This window comes from Anneissia japonica, unplaced genomic scaffold (assembly GCF_011630105.1).
Source record: "Anneissia japonica isolate Jap-2015-1 unplaced genomic scaffold, ASM1163010v1 scaffold287579_len849171_cov184, whole genome shotgun sequence".
Lineage (NCBI taxonomy): Eukaryota > Metazoa > Echinodermata > Crinoidea > Comatulida > Comatulidae > Anneissia > Anneissia japonica.
Genome location: NW_022755335.1, coordinates 243,894 through 262,357, shown reverse-complemented (window position 1 = coordinate 262,357; position 18,464 = coordinate 243,894). Strand labels below are relative to the sequence as shown.

The window sequence follows — 18,464 nt, the reverse complement described above, 5'->3', positions numbered from 1 at the left end:
TTAAAGTATAACTCGTGAGAGAGCGCCAATTAAAATGTGTTTGATTTATTTCTTAGTTTGTGAAGAATCTAAGTGAAGTCACTTCTACTCTCTGTGAATGATAAGGCATTAAATGCGACGAGAATAAAGATTACACACGCATTGTATATAAATCAAAGCATTGTAGGTATCTAGAGTTGAAACTGTCAACATAAAGATAAATATGAATGTTTACCCAATACGAGTTAGCTTCGCAGAAAAAAATGTCATGTAGTGTAATACTTGCATAAAGTCAATATAATGCCTCTTTATATTTTATAAATAAATATTAACCTATATAGGCCCATATTTAATATGTATTTATAGGCATGTATAATATATATATTGATAAACAAACAATTTTCTTCTGTTATCGTTTGTCTGTAAGTCGCTTACTGGTGTTGTCGATTGTAGTAGCATCCGTCAGTTCACACTTGTAAATAGTCGCCATCGAGAGACGCTTTTGTTTAGACACCTTTATGCTCGAACTAACTCTCTTCACCTTTCTGCCATTCATCTGTTTCCCAGACTTGGGAAAAATTCCCTGAAAATATTAAAAATTCCCTTATCCTTGATTCCTTTCCTACTTTTTTGCGCTCGCTTAAATCGCATGTCTTATGTTATAGCCACTCCGCTTAGTTACTTTTGCGCCGCGTAAACTGTTTGATCTTTACTGTTTTAATTATTTGATTTCTTGACGCAAGAGTTTACTTATATGTATAAATCTATATATATATATTGTTCTGTTTTGCTACTAAGGGAGTATGGAATCTTAACTTTGTTACAGTGATTTAGTTCACTTTTTGGTTCCTGCCTACTCCCCGAGTTGACTCTATGTGTTTGTTGTTGTGTTTCTGGCAATAAAGAATAAGAATAAGAACACAAACCTGCATTACATATATAATGTATATAACATATAATTATAATAATAATTATTATTATCATCGTCATCACCATCATCATCATCAATCATCATTATCACTATCACTATCATGTGTGTGGATGTTCATCGTGTGTAGGCCTATACAATAATTATTATAATGTATGCGGTAACATGTGTATTTTGTATAGCCTATTATAAAAACCCTTCATAATAGGCTGGTGAATCACTATAGTTTAATGGGTACGGCTATAAATATGTTGTGCTGAATGTGATATTCATCAAGAAGTACGACAGTGCGCTCTGGGCTAACATAAAAGTTTAAATGTATCAAAAAGTCTGAAAGTTGTTCAAATTCATACAATTTTAATTTTACTTCTTACTCTGTGATTGCCAAAAGCATCACCAACTCTGTTGTATATCAAACCAAAGAGTGATTTTGAAGATTTTGTACGAATACAAAGAAACAAACTACCACGAGAAATTGTTTTTTAAAAAGCGTATTCGTATTATTATTATCATTTAGATTTCATACAATTTCCAGATTATTACATACAAATAATGTTAGCCATAAGAAATGTTATTTTATAGCATGAGAAGTTTCCTGTATCAGTAGCAAAACGAAGATTTATTAGACGGGGGAATGTGCAGTAATCTAGGACCTATGGTCCAAGGGTGGAGGGTTGGGGTGTTCCCTAATCTCTTATAGAGTTCATAGTTCCATGCACCCTGGAAATTTTAGCCATTTTCGTCTGTAAATAATTTCACACTTGGTAGTGATTTTTTTTTTGGTTGTGCAGGAGGTCGCTCTTTCACCAAATTCTGGATCCGCCACTCTGTGTGTACTATGAAGGCGATGTAGCTACAAGCAAAACAACATCGCAACTAAAAGATGATGCAAATGGTAAGGAATCGTTAAACACAGGCAAAAAAATAAATTGTGCCTTTGGTAAAAGTCATAGTTTAACTTATAATGTCACAATTTAATGTATATAACACGATGACTTCACATTCACTGAAGCTCTTTAATACTGTCGTCAACATCATCCACTACCTCTTTTAATTTTTTCCACTGATCCACAGACAAGCTGATTCCTACAAGATAAAAAGTTGAATTTGACTACAAATTGAATATCATAATTCAAATTTTCAAGAACAACCCCCAAAGATTTATGAGTTTATCAATTTATAGAATTGTATGGCAATATTGATGTGGTAATATTGATGTTTCACTTTCTTTTAATTTGAATATACAATACAGTGATATTTAATAAAAGATATAGAAACAAGTACTGTAATATAATCTTAGTAAGACTATTAATGTAAAAACTGTAAAAACAAATAATAATAAATTATGTAAATGTAAAGCAATATTAATAACAATAGCAATAATAATACATAATAATTGAATTTTAAATAGCAATAATATTATAAAGGAGGAAATAACAATAAAAGGTAACTAGGAAACACCAAACCATATTTTACTGAAAGTATTGGGAAGGCTATCAGGTGACCAAAGCAGCAAAATAAAAAGGACAATACAGTAATTTCTTTAAGGTTTATTGTTTATGAATCTATTAATCATAAATGTATTCTTTTTGTTGCATTATTGATTTAGTTTTGATAATGGTATGCACAGTGGATGAGAAAATATAGGTCGTGATTTATGCCTCAAATTGCTCACTAGATCACAGGCCAGAAGTTTCCTTACCACTGCTAGGTCTTGATAATAGAAAGATGTAAGAAATGATGAAAATCAACCTGAGCCTGTTTGACCTAATGATAAGGATGATGCAACTTTATTAGTGAATAATTTAGTTTGTTCATGTTTACCTTTCTTTCCAGGTTTCATTTCACCACCAGCCTCATAGTACTCACGGATATCAATGAGCACTTTACCCTTAAATTCTCTGACATTAACAAACCTTGTTCTGGATAGCTGCAGAAATAACAGAAGCATGCACTATATACAATTTGTAGGATAGCAAAAGTTGTATTTCAGTATTTTTCATTACAAAAAAAAACAATATATATACAATTAACTACATATTCCTCATATAATAACTTGTTCGGACATATTTAAATACAAAATCAACGCCTACAAACAGAGCTATCGACCTGCATTTTATAAACATAAAACTAACAAAGTTTAGAGGCAGGCAAAAAAAGAGACCTAAAAACACTTTTCACACATTTAATATAATCCATAAATAATATTAACTTATCATAATACGGGGGCACAATTTGTTTACAACTTTACAAGATTGTTTTGCTTCTCTGCTTGCCTTAAAGTACACTAATAATTAATATTTAAAAAAAAAAGAATTAAACATATTGATAAATTGTAATAGACTGTACAAAACAAACTGACTATTTTCATTTACTGTATAGTTAACTTAGAAGACCAACAAGAAAATAAAGTTTCATAGCAAAAATAACCCAAAATCATTATCATCATCATAAAAATTATCACATACTTATTAAAATTCATTTCATATAATATGTTACGTCATCTGAAATCCTACACATCCCAAGGGTTACATTAAACTCATCCCCATACACTAGGATATCCAAGCTTCCGACAGGTTATCCCATTTGAACTCTTATTCAAAGTGTTGCCTAAGAGCCCCTCCCAACCAACTCTTTCTACCCACAGGCAAGCAATTTCACCAGTGCGGGCAAGAGGATTAAGACCCTATTGGACAGTCCGATCCCCATATTATTTTGCTTTTTTTTAGATGCCAGGGGCTTACCCTCCTTGGTGGCCACACCAAGGCTTTAAATTGTCAGGGCTCAGCTCCTCTTCATTGGGCAAATCCTTGTGCCACCACTGCCAAGCTATTTTCTTACTGTACTTACTTCAAACCTGTTGGGATCTTCATCTTTGCTTGAAGACTCTTTTGACTTTTTTTTGCCTTCTTTTTTAGATTTTTTGGCTACTGGCTGAAAAAGGAAATATAAATTTATACATAAAATATGTTTATTATAATAATTTTACATGTAAAACCAGGTAGGAGCACCCAAATCATGGAAATACATAGCTCCAAAATTATATTGTTAATTAGCAATTTTGAAGTTATACTGTATGTCTAATGTATATTTGGCAACAAATGATTACATTTTTCAAAATGGGTCACAATCTTATATGATTTGAATGTACTATTTTTATTTTACAATAGTGGTAGTCTTTACATAAAATGAACATTCTGAGATAATTTAGTGATAATATACACACATTGTATTAAAATAATATATATTATTATACACATTGTGTATAACAGACACTCAATTATCACAGAATGTTCATTGTACTGTATGTCAAGCACTGATAAAGACTACGGGAGTAGTCAATATATTCATTAGGATACATTATAGTGTTTCTAAAGTTAAAATTATTCATTTCCGAGTATTGTGTGGATGCATTGAATACTGGTAACATGGGATTCAATTACTTTGAATATTCCATAGTTATTTGAGCGACTATCAACACTATAGTGTACTTTTCCGCTCCTAGAGACGAAAAAAATTCTCAAATGCAATGTCAGGAAAAATTTTCTTAATCCCTCATGATCCTGCCACAGGTAAAGCGCTAGACCTCATTAAATAGAGCAACCAATTTTTCACCTCATGAAATATTCTAGGCCACTGCACTTATAAACATTCATTATTTTTATAATATTTTTTATTCCTTTTTTCTTTTTATTCATATATTTCTTTTGGCTAAATACACAATGAATAAAAAGTATCTTATACCGTATTAACATTTATAGGTTATTAATTTTTTTTAAATGAGGTAGTCCTGTATTCATTAATGAACGTTTGGGGAATAAGCTGTTAGGAGCCCATCGTAACAGCCTAGTCATTCTGTAGCACGGTGTACAGTTCTTTTCCACACCGCCTTTGAGGGCAGTACAGTATACGATGTACAAGCTGATGTCATTTTGAGTGGATGTAATTATGACAAGATAACATTTTGAATGCAGGCCAGTTTCATGTCAGTGATGGGTTCAAGGGAAGGGGGAATTTTCAAATTTTTTTTTTTTAAATACGGAAAAAAAGGAAAACATATTCAAGTCTGAGAGTGCCATTTCCAGTCACCTGTGGAAGTCCCTTTCTTGGGCCTCCTCTATTATGAATTCCTGGATCCGCCACATGATATTAAGCATATGCCAAACTATTAGCATATCAGGAACGTGTCAGAATGGTAACGAATGTTGATCCCTGAGATCATTTTAATTTTTGACTGTTTTTCCATTTATTTCAATTACTGTAATAATACTTTTATATGAAGTATAAAATTTCAAAGAATAAATAAATAATTTTTATAAATGCAGAAAAGGCTGCCGTTTGTAGGTTGAAAATGGCCACAGGCAGATATCTGATGGATATGTATGCCTTATAAGATGACATTATTATTATTCAAGTAGATAGAGGTTGTACAATGACAATTTGGACAGAAATTATGCTTCTTATTTGGTCTCAGGTTTAATCAACCACAGCAGAGAAAAATCTATGAACAATCTTCAGTAGGTCTAAATAATGAATAACTACTGTAACACTTGATATACAGTAGGCAGCATGTTGATACCATATATTTTAGAACATTTTAGAAAAAAATAATATTGTAGTAAATAAATACATATAATCCTTTAACAATCAACAATAAAAGCTTAACACCAAAATTGGGAGAAAGGAGACAATAGGAAAATATTTGAAAAACTGCGTGGCGGTGGGTGCGCTAATTGGCCAAAAATAAAATTTTATTTTTATTTGAAATCATCAACATTTTCAGTCGCCGGGTTCACTAAACAAGGTATAAAAAAAGTAATCATCTCATCTTTGGGTCATACCTAACATTTCCTGTAACTTTCATCTAGGTCTGTGCAGCTGTTTTTTGCAATATTTTAAACACAACAAACTCGCATGAAAATATCAAAACATGACACATACACACATACACAAAAACATATCTCCTGGCTGAGATAATAAATTGTAAAATAGTTATTCAAAAATTATTGATTATGTAACTGCTACACTACATCTCACATCCAGCCATGGACTACATACAACGATAATGCATTTCTTGTCATCTCAATGAAATAATTTACAAAAACGTTTCACTATGAAAGTCCTCAAATTTACTGATTGTAATTAAAAGGTACAGTTTTATGGACACAATTGGAATAGTACCAATATTAAAACAACTGTTATTTGGTGTGGAAAAGTGATTCCCGTTGCAAATTTACAGTTGTAAGCCAGGACAAAAAATATATAGAGTTAAAGCAAATTTAATTTTCTAAAAAATGTTGAAGCTTATCTGGCATACAGTACGTGGCAGTGAGTAATATGTATTATGCAAATAAACGCTTTGCTTTGAATACACGCTCGAGGGCCAAATTGAGTGTCATAAAAATTATTGAAAGGAATATCACTCTTGGTGAATTCTATCATGAAGTTCTATTCATAATTTAATGACTACTAACCTAGAACTTGTAGAAGCCTTCATCATCTCACACACTTCAATTGCAGAATGATTTTTTATTCAATTTTTTGCAGTCTTTTTTTGCAAGGATCGTATGATTCATCTAGGGCCTACAGTATGATCCTTTCACTGTGCTGTAAATATCAGGAACATGCAAACCAATCACATAGACCTGCCAAGGGTCTCACACTGGCTTACTTCAGATTTCTTCTGGATTTGCTTGAGATAGGGCATTTTTTTAAAATTATGCACAAGGTCACAAACCTTAAGGAAAATACAGTCAAGCGTCAATATAACATAAACCTTACAGTGAATACATTGATACAAAGTGTCACTTTGATATCCCATTTAGTTTTCTTCAGATTCTGCTGAGGCGGCGTCAAACACTGTGATGATCGCTACGGGATCGCTAGCGCCATTACTTATTTTTACATGTTGTATGCTTGTTTTGAGAAAATAGCACATTAAAAAAATATAATTTGAAGAAATTCTGAAATGCGTGAGAATAAATAGGTTTTGCGTGAGGGCATGAGGTCAAAGTTAAATGCGTGGGACTGCCACAGGATGCGTGAGACTTGACAGGTCTGACTACAGTACACATTAAACCCAATCCAATCTATATTATTTAATTTTCTGTGAGTAACTTTTGCTTTTTTGAATGATTTATGTTCCGTAATGTGTAGTTTATGTAAGGTTTCTCACAATTATGATGAAAAAGATTATGTATTTGTTGATTTCTGCTTCGTGAATCAATATACTACTACTGAGAATATATTGAAATGCAATGGGAAGTAATGATTTTAATTCAAAAATGACATTATTAGATGTTGCTTAAAGTGATATGAATTTTTAAAATGTGTTAAACGGCCATTTGGAATATACTAACTGTCTTTAGAGTGACAAACAAATGGTTTTTATTGCTGGTTATGAGTTGATATTATTAAATGGTTTATCAATGTCACTGCATTTTCAATTTAATTGTGTTTTTAAAGAAAGTTTATTTACTTAATATTGTATTTGTTTTTTTCATCTTCATACAGTTTCTGTATGTGCAGAACTGTACATGTATTTCTCCATTTAACAAAAAGACAAGGATGTTTATTTGTGTACATTACCCATTTTAATAGCAAAAAATAAATGCTACAGTACCTAGAAGGAACACTCTCTATAAAAAGCTGCTTTAACAGTACCACCCCAAGGCATTATTTAAATTAATATGATACTCTACTATCGGCTGACAGATATGTATTGGCATCTGTATTCAAATACTCAAGTGATAACAGTTCTAAAACTATTAATTTATTAATTATCTGACATGTCTATAGGCAGGCCTCCTTATAATGTAGGTCTACAAACAAGTCATTATTTACAGCAATACTGTATACATGCTCACCATATGTAGCAAAGACAAGCCAAACCAGTCACTCATCGCAAAAAATTATTTTTATTAATTAATACAGGGTTACACAGTAAAATGGAAATATAAAATGGTAAAAGAATCACTTAAATCTGACATTTTGGTATGAAGTTACAAGAGTTTAAAACATACTATACAGCTGTTTAAAGAACAATATTTGAGAAATGAGTCTGCAAAGTCTATGATTTTGGGCATTTCTCTGGCAGACCCCATCAGTAAGTCATTCAAAATTGCAGTTAACATTAAAAATGGGGAAAATAACAGCATACTGTAGCATGACATATAGATATATAAAGGTTAGTTTAGTGTAATAAAATAGATTTCAAAGATTTTGACATTGCAGCATGTTTTGGCTATTATCTCTACTATTTCTTCATTTAACAATGAAGATATTTACATTAATAATAGTAATTTACATTTTCCTCTTAATGATAATAACAATAATATCAGGGCCATCGGAAGCGCACCGGCCGAACCGGCTATGGCCAGACCACTTTTTCTCAATTCCATTACTTTCTGAAATAAATATATAATAATAATTATGAATTATATGAATGTACGCATCGCTTTTTCAATCATGGTACGATGGACCTGAGATAGAGGGCACAGTATCTTGCCCACTTCCACTAACTTTCAATCTTGTATCTGTCCCTGCAAGGGGTTGGAATAGGGATAGTTGCTTTGTAGCACATTTTCAAAATTTACAGGTATGAATTTATACACCAACTTTACCCCTTGAGGGGGCAGGAGGATTGCCAGATGAGATTTTTGGGCATCCACAATTTATACTTTTAGACCACAATATTAGGGAATGGCAATTGCAACTTGATTGGATTTAAAGATTAGTTTAGTCTCACGACCTTGTCATGGCATCAGACGAAAGATGATGGGGGATGTCCAGGTTTGTAAAGGGGTGTGGTGCTCAAAAAAATTAACCATTACAGTGCGATGAAAAGCAACGATAAATAGATTAAATCCAAACATTTTTATTGAAATAAGGATCACCCTAATGTTGAAATAAGGATCACCCTAATGTTAGTACTCTATTATTTATTTATAGAGAGAACATTACTATGAGAACAAACAACTTTTTGTTCAGTCCCTGGAGGTCAATCGTAGGATCGTCTGCTTTCTGACAGAATTAGGCATACTAGGGCTATTATAAGACTAAAAATAGCATAGCGACCTAAATTAGACTCTACCAAATCAAAACTGCTGATTTTTCCAGGGGCTTTTATCCCTGCACCCTGACCGGGTTAATTTTTTTTCGGTTTGATTTTAGATTAAACTCACTTCACTTTAATCTGCATTAGTTTCTCTCAAACATGCCAACACCTATATCAACATCATTACCGTTCATCATCATCATCAACGTCATCACCATCGACATCATCATCATTATTGTTATCGTAGTCATTATCACCTTCATCATAACCGTCATTGTTATCATCATCCCCTCATCATAATTATGATCATCATTAATTCACATTTTTTGCTGGGCATCAAGGTAAACAAGGTTTAAAGATGTATTGTCTCTTAAAAATGACAAAAAATCATAAAAATAATTTTGAAATTAACTTGTTCATTTTTGCAGTAGCATACATATTTTTAACTTGAGCAAAGATGTTAATGAATTTTAAAAATGTGTACTCTGATTTTTAAACTGGATAATTATAATAAAAATAATAAAACACTTCCATTGACTGGAAGTGTTTCTATCATTTTTCTTTGTAAATGGCGGGTAAACTTTTTTAAGATACACTTATGTTTATGTTCAAGTTGATAATTTTTATTTCATAGCTGAATACCCTCCACATCGTGTAAATACAATTACAGTATGTTATAGTCATTTTTGGTTTATGTATTATATATGTATTCATGTTTCTTGCTCTTCTGGAGGAATAAGCAACTCAATTTATCTACTTATGGCAATGATAAGAAATTGAATTTTTAACAATATTATTTTCTACAGCTTTACCAGCTGCTATTTCATGGCATCCAGAGGTTCCATATTTCCAACATAGACTGTCATCCATGCTAACTTTATATATTGTGGCTGCCCCTTGAGGGGGAGGGATAGCGGCTCTATGTTGCCAGCATCTATTTCCGGACATCCATAGGTGCCAAACAAGTTGTTTACCAACCATGGTGGGGCAAGAGTTGATATGATAATTATGCTCTCAGACCTCAACTAACTTCAAAATCTTGTAGCTGTGAATAGAGATAGCGGGTCTCCACTCTTCATTTACTACCAAATTTGTCAAGTCCTCATACCACCCCAGAACAAGTCTTCAAACCGTAGGCCCAGTGTACGCATTTGGCTCACATGCACTTTAAAGAACCAGTACATACTTCAAGAAGAGTAGGGGGATACCCCGGTGTACTGGTCCATTAAGTCCCCTGGTGTTAAATGGATATGCCACGTAGGACAATGATTAAGTTCACTTATTGGCATATCCTTGGTGCTCGTGCCTAAAGAAATGAAATGAAATCATAAACAACTTCTTATTAAACTGGAGGAACAAGGCATCAGTGGCAATGAACTGTCTTGGTTTACTTCAATCCTACTTATGAGATAGCACAAGCAGTTAAAATTGGAAGTAGCCTTTCTCATTTTAAGTCAATTACTATACACCTAGGTGTACCACAGGGCTCAATTTATTCATCATTTATGTAAATAGCCTCCCACAATGTGTAACTTGTAAAACTGTCATGTATGAAGATGATACTACATTGCTTTTTCGTTCACATGATTCTGTTTCTCTCCAAAAAGATTTAGATACTAACTTATATAATATCACAAAAAATGAGTTTACAACAATAAGTTAAAAACTTTAAATATTAATAATAAAACTAAGTCTATGCTTTTTGGTATGCCTATGAAACTTGATAGATTTGGCAATGTCAGATTAATGTATGATAACCATATTATTTAAAAAGTAGATCAATTCAAATATCTTGGTATTGTTTCTGACAGCCGTTTGAATTGGAATCATCATATTAAGTATCTTTCTTCAAACAAATGTTGTGGTATTATTCACCATGTTAAAGTTTACTTATCAAATTCTGCTCTCAAAATGCTTGATGAGGGCACTATTGATGCCTCATTTCGATTATTGTAGTCAAATTTGTTTAAACTGTAATAACACTCTTAAGTCAAAGACGCAAAAGCAGCAAATTCGATTTGCAAGAATTAATTATCAGCCGATATTAGAACTCCAGTGGATGATATGATTTTTACTCTTCATTGACTTAAACTAAATGATCAATGGACAAACCAGATTTTAATGACAGTGTTTAAATGTTTAAATGGTAATGCCCCTGAATATCTATCTTCTAAATTCACTTTCACCATCTCTGTTCATTCTTACACTACTAGGAATGAAATATCTAATACTCTAGTTGTTCCACATGCAAATTCAAACTGTGATGAGCGTACATTTCATACCAGAGCTGCTCATCTTTGGAACAATCTTTCTCACAACAATTTTGATTCTCTGTCTATTAATAATATGTTTAAAAAAAGAGGCCTTTATCTGTATTCAGTAATAACTGTAACTTGTGTTTTTTATTTTGCTTTGGTAGTTTTCATTTGTCTGCTTTCATTTCAGTTTTACACTATCTTATCATTGTTTTTGATTTACTTTTTTAGTTACTTTTGAATTTCATGATTGTAAAACATTTTTTGTTATATTTACTATATGTACCAGGGCTTCCTTGGAAAGCAGTGCTAGTAACTGAATGGATATCCCCTGGTTAAAGAAAGCTTAAATAATAATAAATAATAATAATCTCTGAAACAGGACTTGCGAAGAGTGACTGGTTTGGCATGTCTTTACCACATATGTAAACTCAAGGTCTAAAATGCTGATGCTGCCACAGACTGTAGCAAAATATAGTTAGTATGATTTTAAATTCCAATATTCTATGTAGAATGTACTTTTCTACACTACTATTATACAGAAGGGAAAATACAGTGTTCCATTGTACTGGTCAGCCTAACATTAACAGCGCCTGGCGGTATCATTACTCCTGACATTCTAAGGTAACAACACTGATGCACTAGACATCTCTGCTTGCTAATGAAATAGCCTACAGGCTAGAGTATGGTAGTTAACATAATACTTTTTGTTCCAAGGCATGAACTTAACCTTATTTCTTAGACAGTTACTGTATTACTCTAATAATAATAATAATAATAATGCAGTAGTTATTATATATAATTTAACATAACTGGCGGCCTAAAAACAGTATCATTTTACTATAAATTTGATTATGTATATATGTACTGTATCCATCATTGAATTTGTTTAGAAGATTAAAGAGCTCTACGAATGGGAAGGCAAAAGAATAAAGTCCTGCAATATGCGGCACTATATAAATTAGGGGCGGCGCTAGCGGGGGTCCTGGGGGGAAAACCCCACCAGGGACCTCTGCACTCCCCCCTTTGGACCCCAGTTCTTCCCCGACACTGGCTAGTAACTCCGAAGGGGATTAGAACCCCCGAAAGGTGGACTAGTACCCCCGGCATACATTTTAAATAAAGAATCCCATAATTAACACTAAATTTTATTATCTTTTAATCTAAAAAATTCCCTGACAAATTGAATTTTTCACTGACCGGGGAGGGGGATTGGACCCCTCGTCAGGGAATTCCTGGCACCGCCCCTGATATACTGTACAAACTCACATAAGTTATGAAATCATTCCAAGATTTTTATCTGTCTGCACCGACCAAAGAGTTAGTGACAGTGACTGTATTCTCTCTTGAATACTTAGAAAATTGTTTATTTCTTTGACGAATGTTAAATATTATAAACAAGTTCTTATAACACAATACAAATTACAAAATAGCCTAGGCCTAGTTATACATTGTATCCGTACAGTACTGCTGATGTGTAGTTAATGTGTAGGCCTACTGCAGGAGCACAAATCAGCATATGCACAAAATATAAATACGCACACTGTATACTGATCATATCACTATAGCAACCGATGACTGGTACAACAAAGTTGGTTATAAAAACTAACATTAACAGATGGCAATTGACTTGTAAAGCAATTAGTAGAGCATGCATCGTACACTAGCAGAAAATTCTTATACTTAGGTTAGATTTAATGCATTCTAAATTTTCCTTCAGGCCTTGCAGGCACTCATGAAATTTTTTCGAGAATTAAATCTAACCTAAGTATAATAATTTTCCTATAGTGTACTATGCGGAGCTCTACTAATTGCTTATTAGTGTCAATAAATTAAAATTTGATAAGAATTAGTACAGTGTAGTTCTTTAATGAATTCATTTATATGTACAGAAAGTAATACAACTTGTATCCAGGGCGATTTACATACAAGGTGCAGTATTAAAAATGACCAGACAGCATAATCACAAATGACTCCATTTGTCGTTCCATCTTACCAAGTGCAAAACCATTCAGACATCAGGTATCAAAGAATTTGCAATTGCCACCAATTACAAAAATGTAGTTCAAATCCAATTTGTGAAAGAAAATTGATTAAAGTTGGTTGTATTCATATTTTTGCTTCATTAAATTACATTTAATTAATTGTATTGATTCATTTTGTATCATTCTATATTAACATAAATTACCATGGCTGTACAGTATCAAATTCTTTGCTGAGTAGGTTTGCATTACCATGGTATTACTGTTATTGTAGCAAAAGTTGAAAGAGGGCGACAAACAAATGTATGAATCATCACCTTGGAGAAATCCACCAAAAAACCTATGATTATTATTACAGTCTTCTGATGAAGTCCAATGTGTAGATGAAAGCTAAAGTTAGTCTTTAGGGTGCTGTGATTAGTCATTTTTTATATTGTTATTGTGCTATACACCAATTCATCTGGTCTATTTTAAGACACCTTATTGTTTGCAATTTTTTTTTTCACATCTGTTGAATAACTCTACAACCAAAAACATTGGTTTCATGCACACTTATTTTCTTCTTTTTTTTTCATTTTGGCATTTTGTTTATCCTAAGCCTGGGCTAACTCACTACATCATTTCTTATATCGTTATTGTGCTATACACCATTTTACCTGGTCTATTTTAAAACACCTTATTGCTCGCAATTTCTTTTTTTAGACACTTATCTTCTTTTGAGTAATTCTACAACCAAAAACACTTGTTTTATGCACCTCTATTTTTTTTTTTTTTTTTTTCATTTTGGCATTTTGTTTAGCCTAAGCCTAGACTAACTCACTATAACAAGAAGGTCGTTCACCGTTCACAGCACAGATAAACACTGTAACTACATAAAGCGAAATGCCTAGGTGGTAGTTTTAATTTCAAATTTAGCAAAAATTGTGTATAGCATTGCAGACTAACGCAACTTCTACACCTTTTATTCATGATTATTATTAATACTCACCACCCTCTGTCTAGTTTGATGCCTGAGTCTAATCTCAAGACTGGATTTTTTGTGCAACAGCCTTCTATGTCAAATACCCAAGCCCTAAATCACTAAGCAACATGTAAATAAGGGTGACACTGACAGGCAAGGCTATGTGCCACATAGCCCAGTACACCAGAGAAACCGGGAGCCCGGGGACCAGTGGCCTGCTACGACTACAACTGTCACACTGGCTCTTCTTAAGCATTTTCATCTGCTGTAAGTAAGACAGTGGTGGCTTCAGGAATTTGCTAATGAGGGGTCCGAAATCTGTATATATATTTAATGTGTGTATACATTAAACGTATATAATACATATTTAATTTATTTAAAGAGGGACCCACTATTGAAAGCTTTGGTTGTTGTGGTTATTCCTTTTCCATCAATTTGTAATTTGTAATTAAAAAAAAAATAAAAAAAACAGAAGATGTGGGAATAAACTGATTGATTGATGATTTATGTCCGACAGCAGGGTCCAAGCCAAGGGGCTGACTAGATCCTTGTTCAGGGTCCTGGAATAAAAAAAACCTGGTAGGATTTTATGTGGAGAGTTTTTATGTCTTAGTATGGCACAAGATTGTGGCGGCACCAGCATCTGAAATCTGGGGGGGGGGGGGCGCAAGGTAAAATTTTAGCGGGGAAATATACAGGGGTGGCACCAGGATTTTCCCTACGAGAGCAAAGTTAGATAGGAGCACATCTGTGTGACGGCACTTGTCAAAATCCCAAATAGGAAATATATTAGACCAATAAAGAATGAATGAATGACATTGCTAGGATTAACTAGGCTGTATCCGTGGTGCGTGCATATGGTCACAAATTCAAGATAGGCCAACATGCGTAAATCTGGAAAAAATGTCATTTTATTACTGTAAATTTAGCATAACTCTGTAAATATTCAACCAATTTTTCTCCTCTAACTGCATGTGTAGATAGATTAGATAGACACCCTGTAGCTGCATAAACTCTGATCCGATGTATTCGTTTCATACTTTGAAAAAGCCAAGTCGGCCAATCAGCGCGTTGGTATTTCCATCACTTTAGAAGTAGACATCCACAGCGCGAAAAAGAAACAAGGAGGAATGCTCTGTGGTGACCGGAGACAAGACAAGACAACAAACCGTGACGGCTTGGCCTAATCAGCTTGGCCTAGCCTAATTGGGCTTGGTCTACCTTTAGCAAATGGTTTATATTTATTCAAATCTATCGAATGTTACATTAAACTAAAGCTAAATCATATTTACTTGTTTATCTAATTATTTGTTTGATAAAAAAAACATTATTATTGATTGAATGTACGTTTTCGTACCAATAATTGGTGGGGATTCCTAACAATGTTCGTGGCCCGCCCATCGGCTCAGTGCCATGCCCACTGGCTTCCACTTTGGACGGCCTATTTTGTTTTTCTGGCGAAACCCCTGCATGGCATCACTGATGACTATTGTGTTGTTCCAACAACAAACCCAGTATGATCCAGTTATAATGTCCAGCAAACACAAACTTAAAATTAAACACAACGCCTGGAATATTCGCATGCTGGTACAGTGATGTGATGTTTCCAAACAGCTGGTCCAACTAGATGTCAAAGTGTTTCTCAGCATAAAATTAGCACATGATACTAGTCAATACTCATTAAAAATATTCACTATTGAGTATTATCACTACATGTACATACTCTCTAGTATAGTTGTTGAATAAACAATTACAAATATTAACTCATGAGCTCTGTATAGGCCCATTGTTGTTTGTAATCAATTGTACAAAATGCCAGTTCAAAAATTACGTTCCTGTTTATGAATGGACAATAAAGAATTATTATATGACTATGACAAACTTCAATCTCCTTATTTTACTTTTGTTATTTTTATTTTTAATTTCACATCCAACTCGCAATTACACTTGCCACTTAAGAGGATGGAATGCTTTATAAACCTATTATTATAGGCCTTTTTCACGAATCGGTAGACATCTTGAAGTGATGACCAACATTACCAATCAGCAGTGCGTAACCAACAGATATAAGATAAGCTTTTGGGCTGATTTTCTGACATCCATAACGGGGCGTCGTATCCAAAAAAATTTTCCAGCAAAATGTTCTTAATAGACTAGTCTACACCACTATATGATTGAAAAAAAAAATTGAAAAATGTTTTTGACCTCTGAAATCAAGATGGAAAAAGAAAAGCCTATCTAAATAGTGTATTAATAGGTATATGCATTACATTACAGTGCAGTAGTACTAGTAATACTCTGGACTAGCATTGTTTTAATTACCATATGACAGTTTCTTGTGTTAAAAACATGATTTACTATACTATACTTCTTTATAAAACGTAACTTGTACTTCATAATAAGAGAAATCTGTATATTATCGGTACAGTGCCTGGAACAGTAATTAACACGAAAGTGCTATGCTACTACTGCAATGTAATCCTTTATTTTATGTGGCCTTACCCCACCCTGCCACAACCTAAATCTATTGTCTGTAGGGCCTACACTGACACTACCTTAGTAGTACAGCTGGACAATACTAGTCCTTCTAGGATAAGGCTAGGCCTACTCTATTCGTGCTAGCTGGTCCGTCGTCTAGGTCTACACTCGGCCGGATCGGATTCCCTTTTTTAGACCTAGCTAGGCCCTAACCTAAGCCTATATCACATTATAGGCCTAACCTAGTTGACATTTTCTGTGAATAAATATAATTACCTTTTCAGTATCAGAGTCGTCTGACGATTCTAGGAACTCCTTAGATTTCGGCATTTTTATTAAAAAGCCTAGAGTAGATCTGACTATAAATTACTAAAAGCTTCGTTTCTTGTAAAACCACGCTTTTGTTTGTGTTTGTGTGTGACAAATTTTGTTTTCGTAATTGCGCCCTCTAAAGTTTACATCTATGGAAAGCAAAAGGACATCTGCATAAAATGCCGTTTATTTCCTTCGGTTCGATGGTGCAGAGTTTACTTTTACTACAGATTAATTGGTTCATAATTACCATAATGGTAAATTGAGAGAATATAGTAAATATAAATCAAAATAGGGAAATAAATGTGGATGGAGGATAATTAAGTCATTAACCCAGAGAAGTTTATGTTAAATAAATGAATGGATTTTGCGACCTCCGATATATGCGTGAGCTTCTTGGATCTTTTAATTTTTTTTTCAGATCATGCCAAATGAATTTTATAAATGAATTATAAAAAGAAGTTGCCTTCAGACCAGGCAAATTCAGTGGTGTATTTAGAAGTCTTGAAGGGGGGTGCTCATGGGAGGCACGAAGGTGAATTGAAGGGGTGCTCAATGATCTGTTGAGGAGCTCTAACTCGCAAAATAAGGTGATTTTAGGTGATGTTTAACTACTTGACCATGATTTATGTGGGGGAGCGACTGGGGGGCACGAGTAATTTTTGGAGGGGCGTGCGCACCCCTAGATACGCCACTGGGCAACTTGAAGGAAGTTTTGTTCTACACTCATAATGGGAACAACCTTTGCTATTATATAAACAGTAGTGGGCGGAAGCGGAATGGTTTAGATTGCTCGCGATCATTGTACAGTAGTTTTTTTCTTTGCTACTGTAATTGCTTATTAATTATTTATATAACTGTTTTTTCAAATAATTTGTCCTCCCGGCCCCAATGTGTATGTACTACTCTGTCTTTTTTTAAAATAAAGACTCTAATTATACAGTTTATTTTTCATTGTTTATGGTCACCAGCAGTTTTGGCAATTCATACTTTTATAAAATCTGAATATCGGATATTAAAGTAAAAAAGTAATTAATATATTAATAATCATATCTAATTTTAGTAGCACGTATTTGCTATTAATCTAACTAAACGTTAAGCCCTGTCAAGACTATCATCAATTTGTATTTGACATGCCTAAATATGGTCATGATGACATCACATCACCATAATAGGCACATTATGACTATATATGTTTTTGGTCGAAGAAAATTCGAGTGTGGTCAGAACTTAAGAACACTAAATAATAAGTAAGCATTGGTACCATTGCAATGTTGGCCTTCCATATTGAGTTGATCACCAGCAGTCGGGCCAAAGTGTCGACGTCGCTCAAACCAAAGAAATTAAAATTTAAGTTCTTTGGTTTGGCTATTTAATAGCAGAAGAATGAGCTGTTCAAGGTATATTTGGTATACCAAAACGGACTTCGGTCATGTTCCAACTCCAGGGAGACACCATCAACCAAACCGCCTTAAAAAAATGGTTCGTGTGGGAATCGAACACACAACCACCA

General features: G+C 33.6%; 1 protein-coding gene across 1 annotated transcript; it reads right to left on the bottom strand.

Annotated features, from left to right (window-relative positions):
• Positions 1 to 1,382: 1,382 nt before the first annotated feature.
• Positions 1,383 to 17,087, bottom strand: LOC117123407 (activated RNA polymerase II transcriptional coactivator p15-like). Its single transcript, XM_033269309.1, has 4 exons — positions 16,916 to 17,087; positions 3,758 to 3,841; positions 2,732 to 2,837; positions 1,383 to 1,993 (listed from the first exon to the last, which is right to left on the bottom strand). The coding sequence occupies exons 1-4, from the start codon at positions 16,967 to 16,969 to the stop codon at positions 1,911 to 1,913; spliced, it is 327 nt and encodes a 108-aa protein (XP_033125200.1). The 5' UTR covers positions 16,970 to 17,087; the 3' UTR covers positions 1,383 to 1,910.
• Positions 17,088 to 18,464: the final 1,377 nt, after the last annotated feature.

Bases quoted from the DNA above. Each gene is read 5' to 3' on its own strand.
- LOC117123407 (XM_033269309.1), bottom strand. From the start codon at position 16,969: ATGCCGAAATCTAAGGAGTTCCTAGAATCGTCAGACGACTCTGATACT. The intron at 3,842-16,915 runs GTAATTATATTT...TTCCTTTTTCAG, and splicing joins ACGACTCTGATACTGAAAAG to CCAGTAGCCAAAAAATCTAA. The intron at 2,838-3,757 runs GTAAGTACAGTA...TTATTTCTGCAG, and splicing joins AAGATCCCAACAGGTTTGAA to CTATCCAGAACAAGGTTTGT.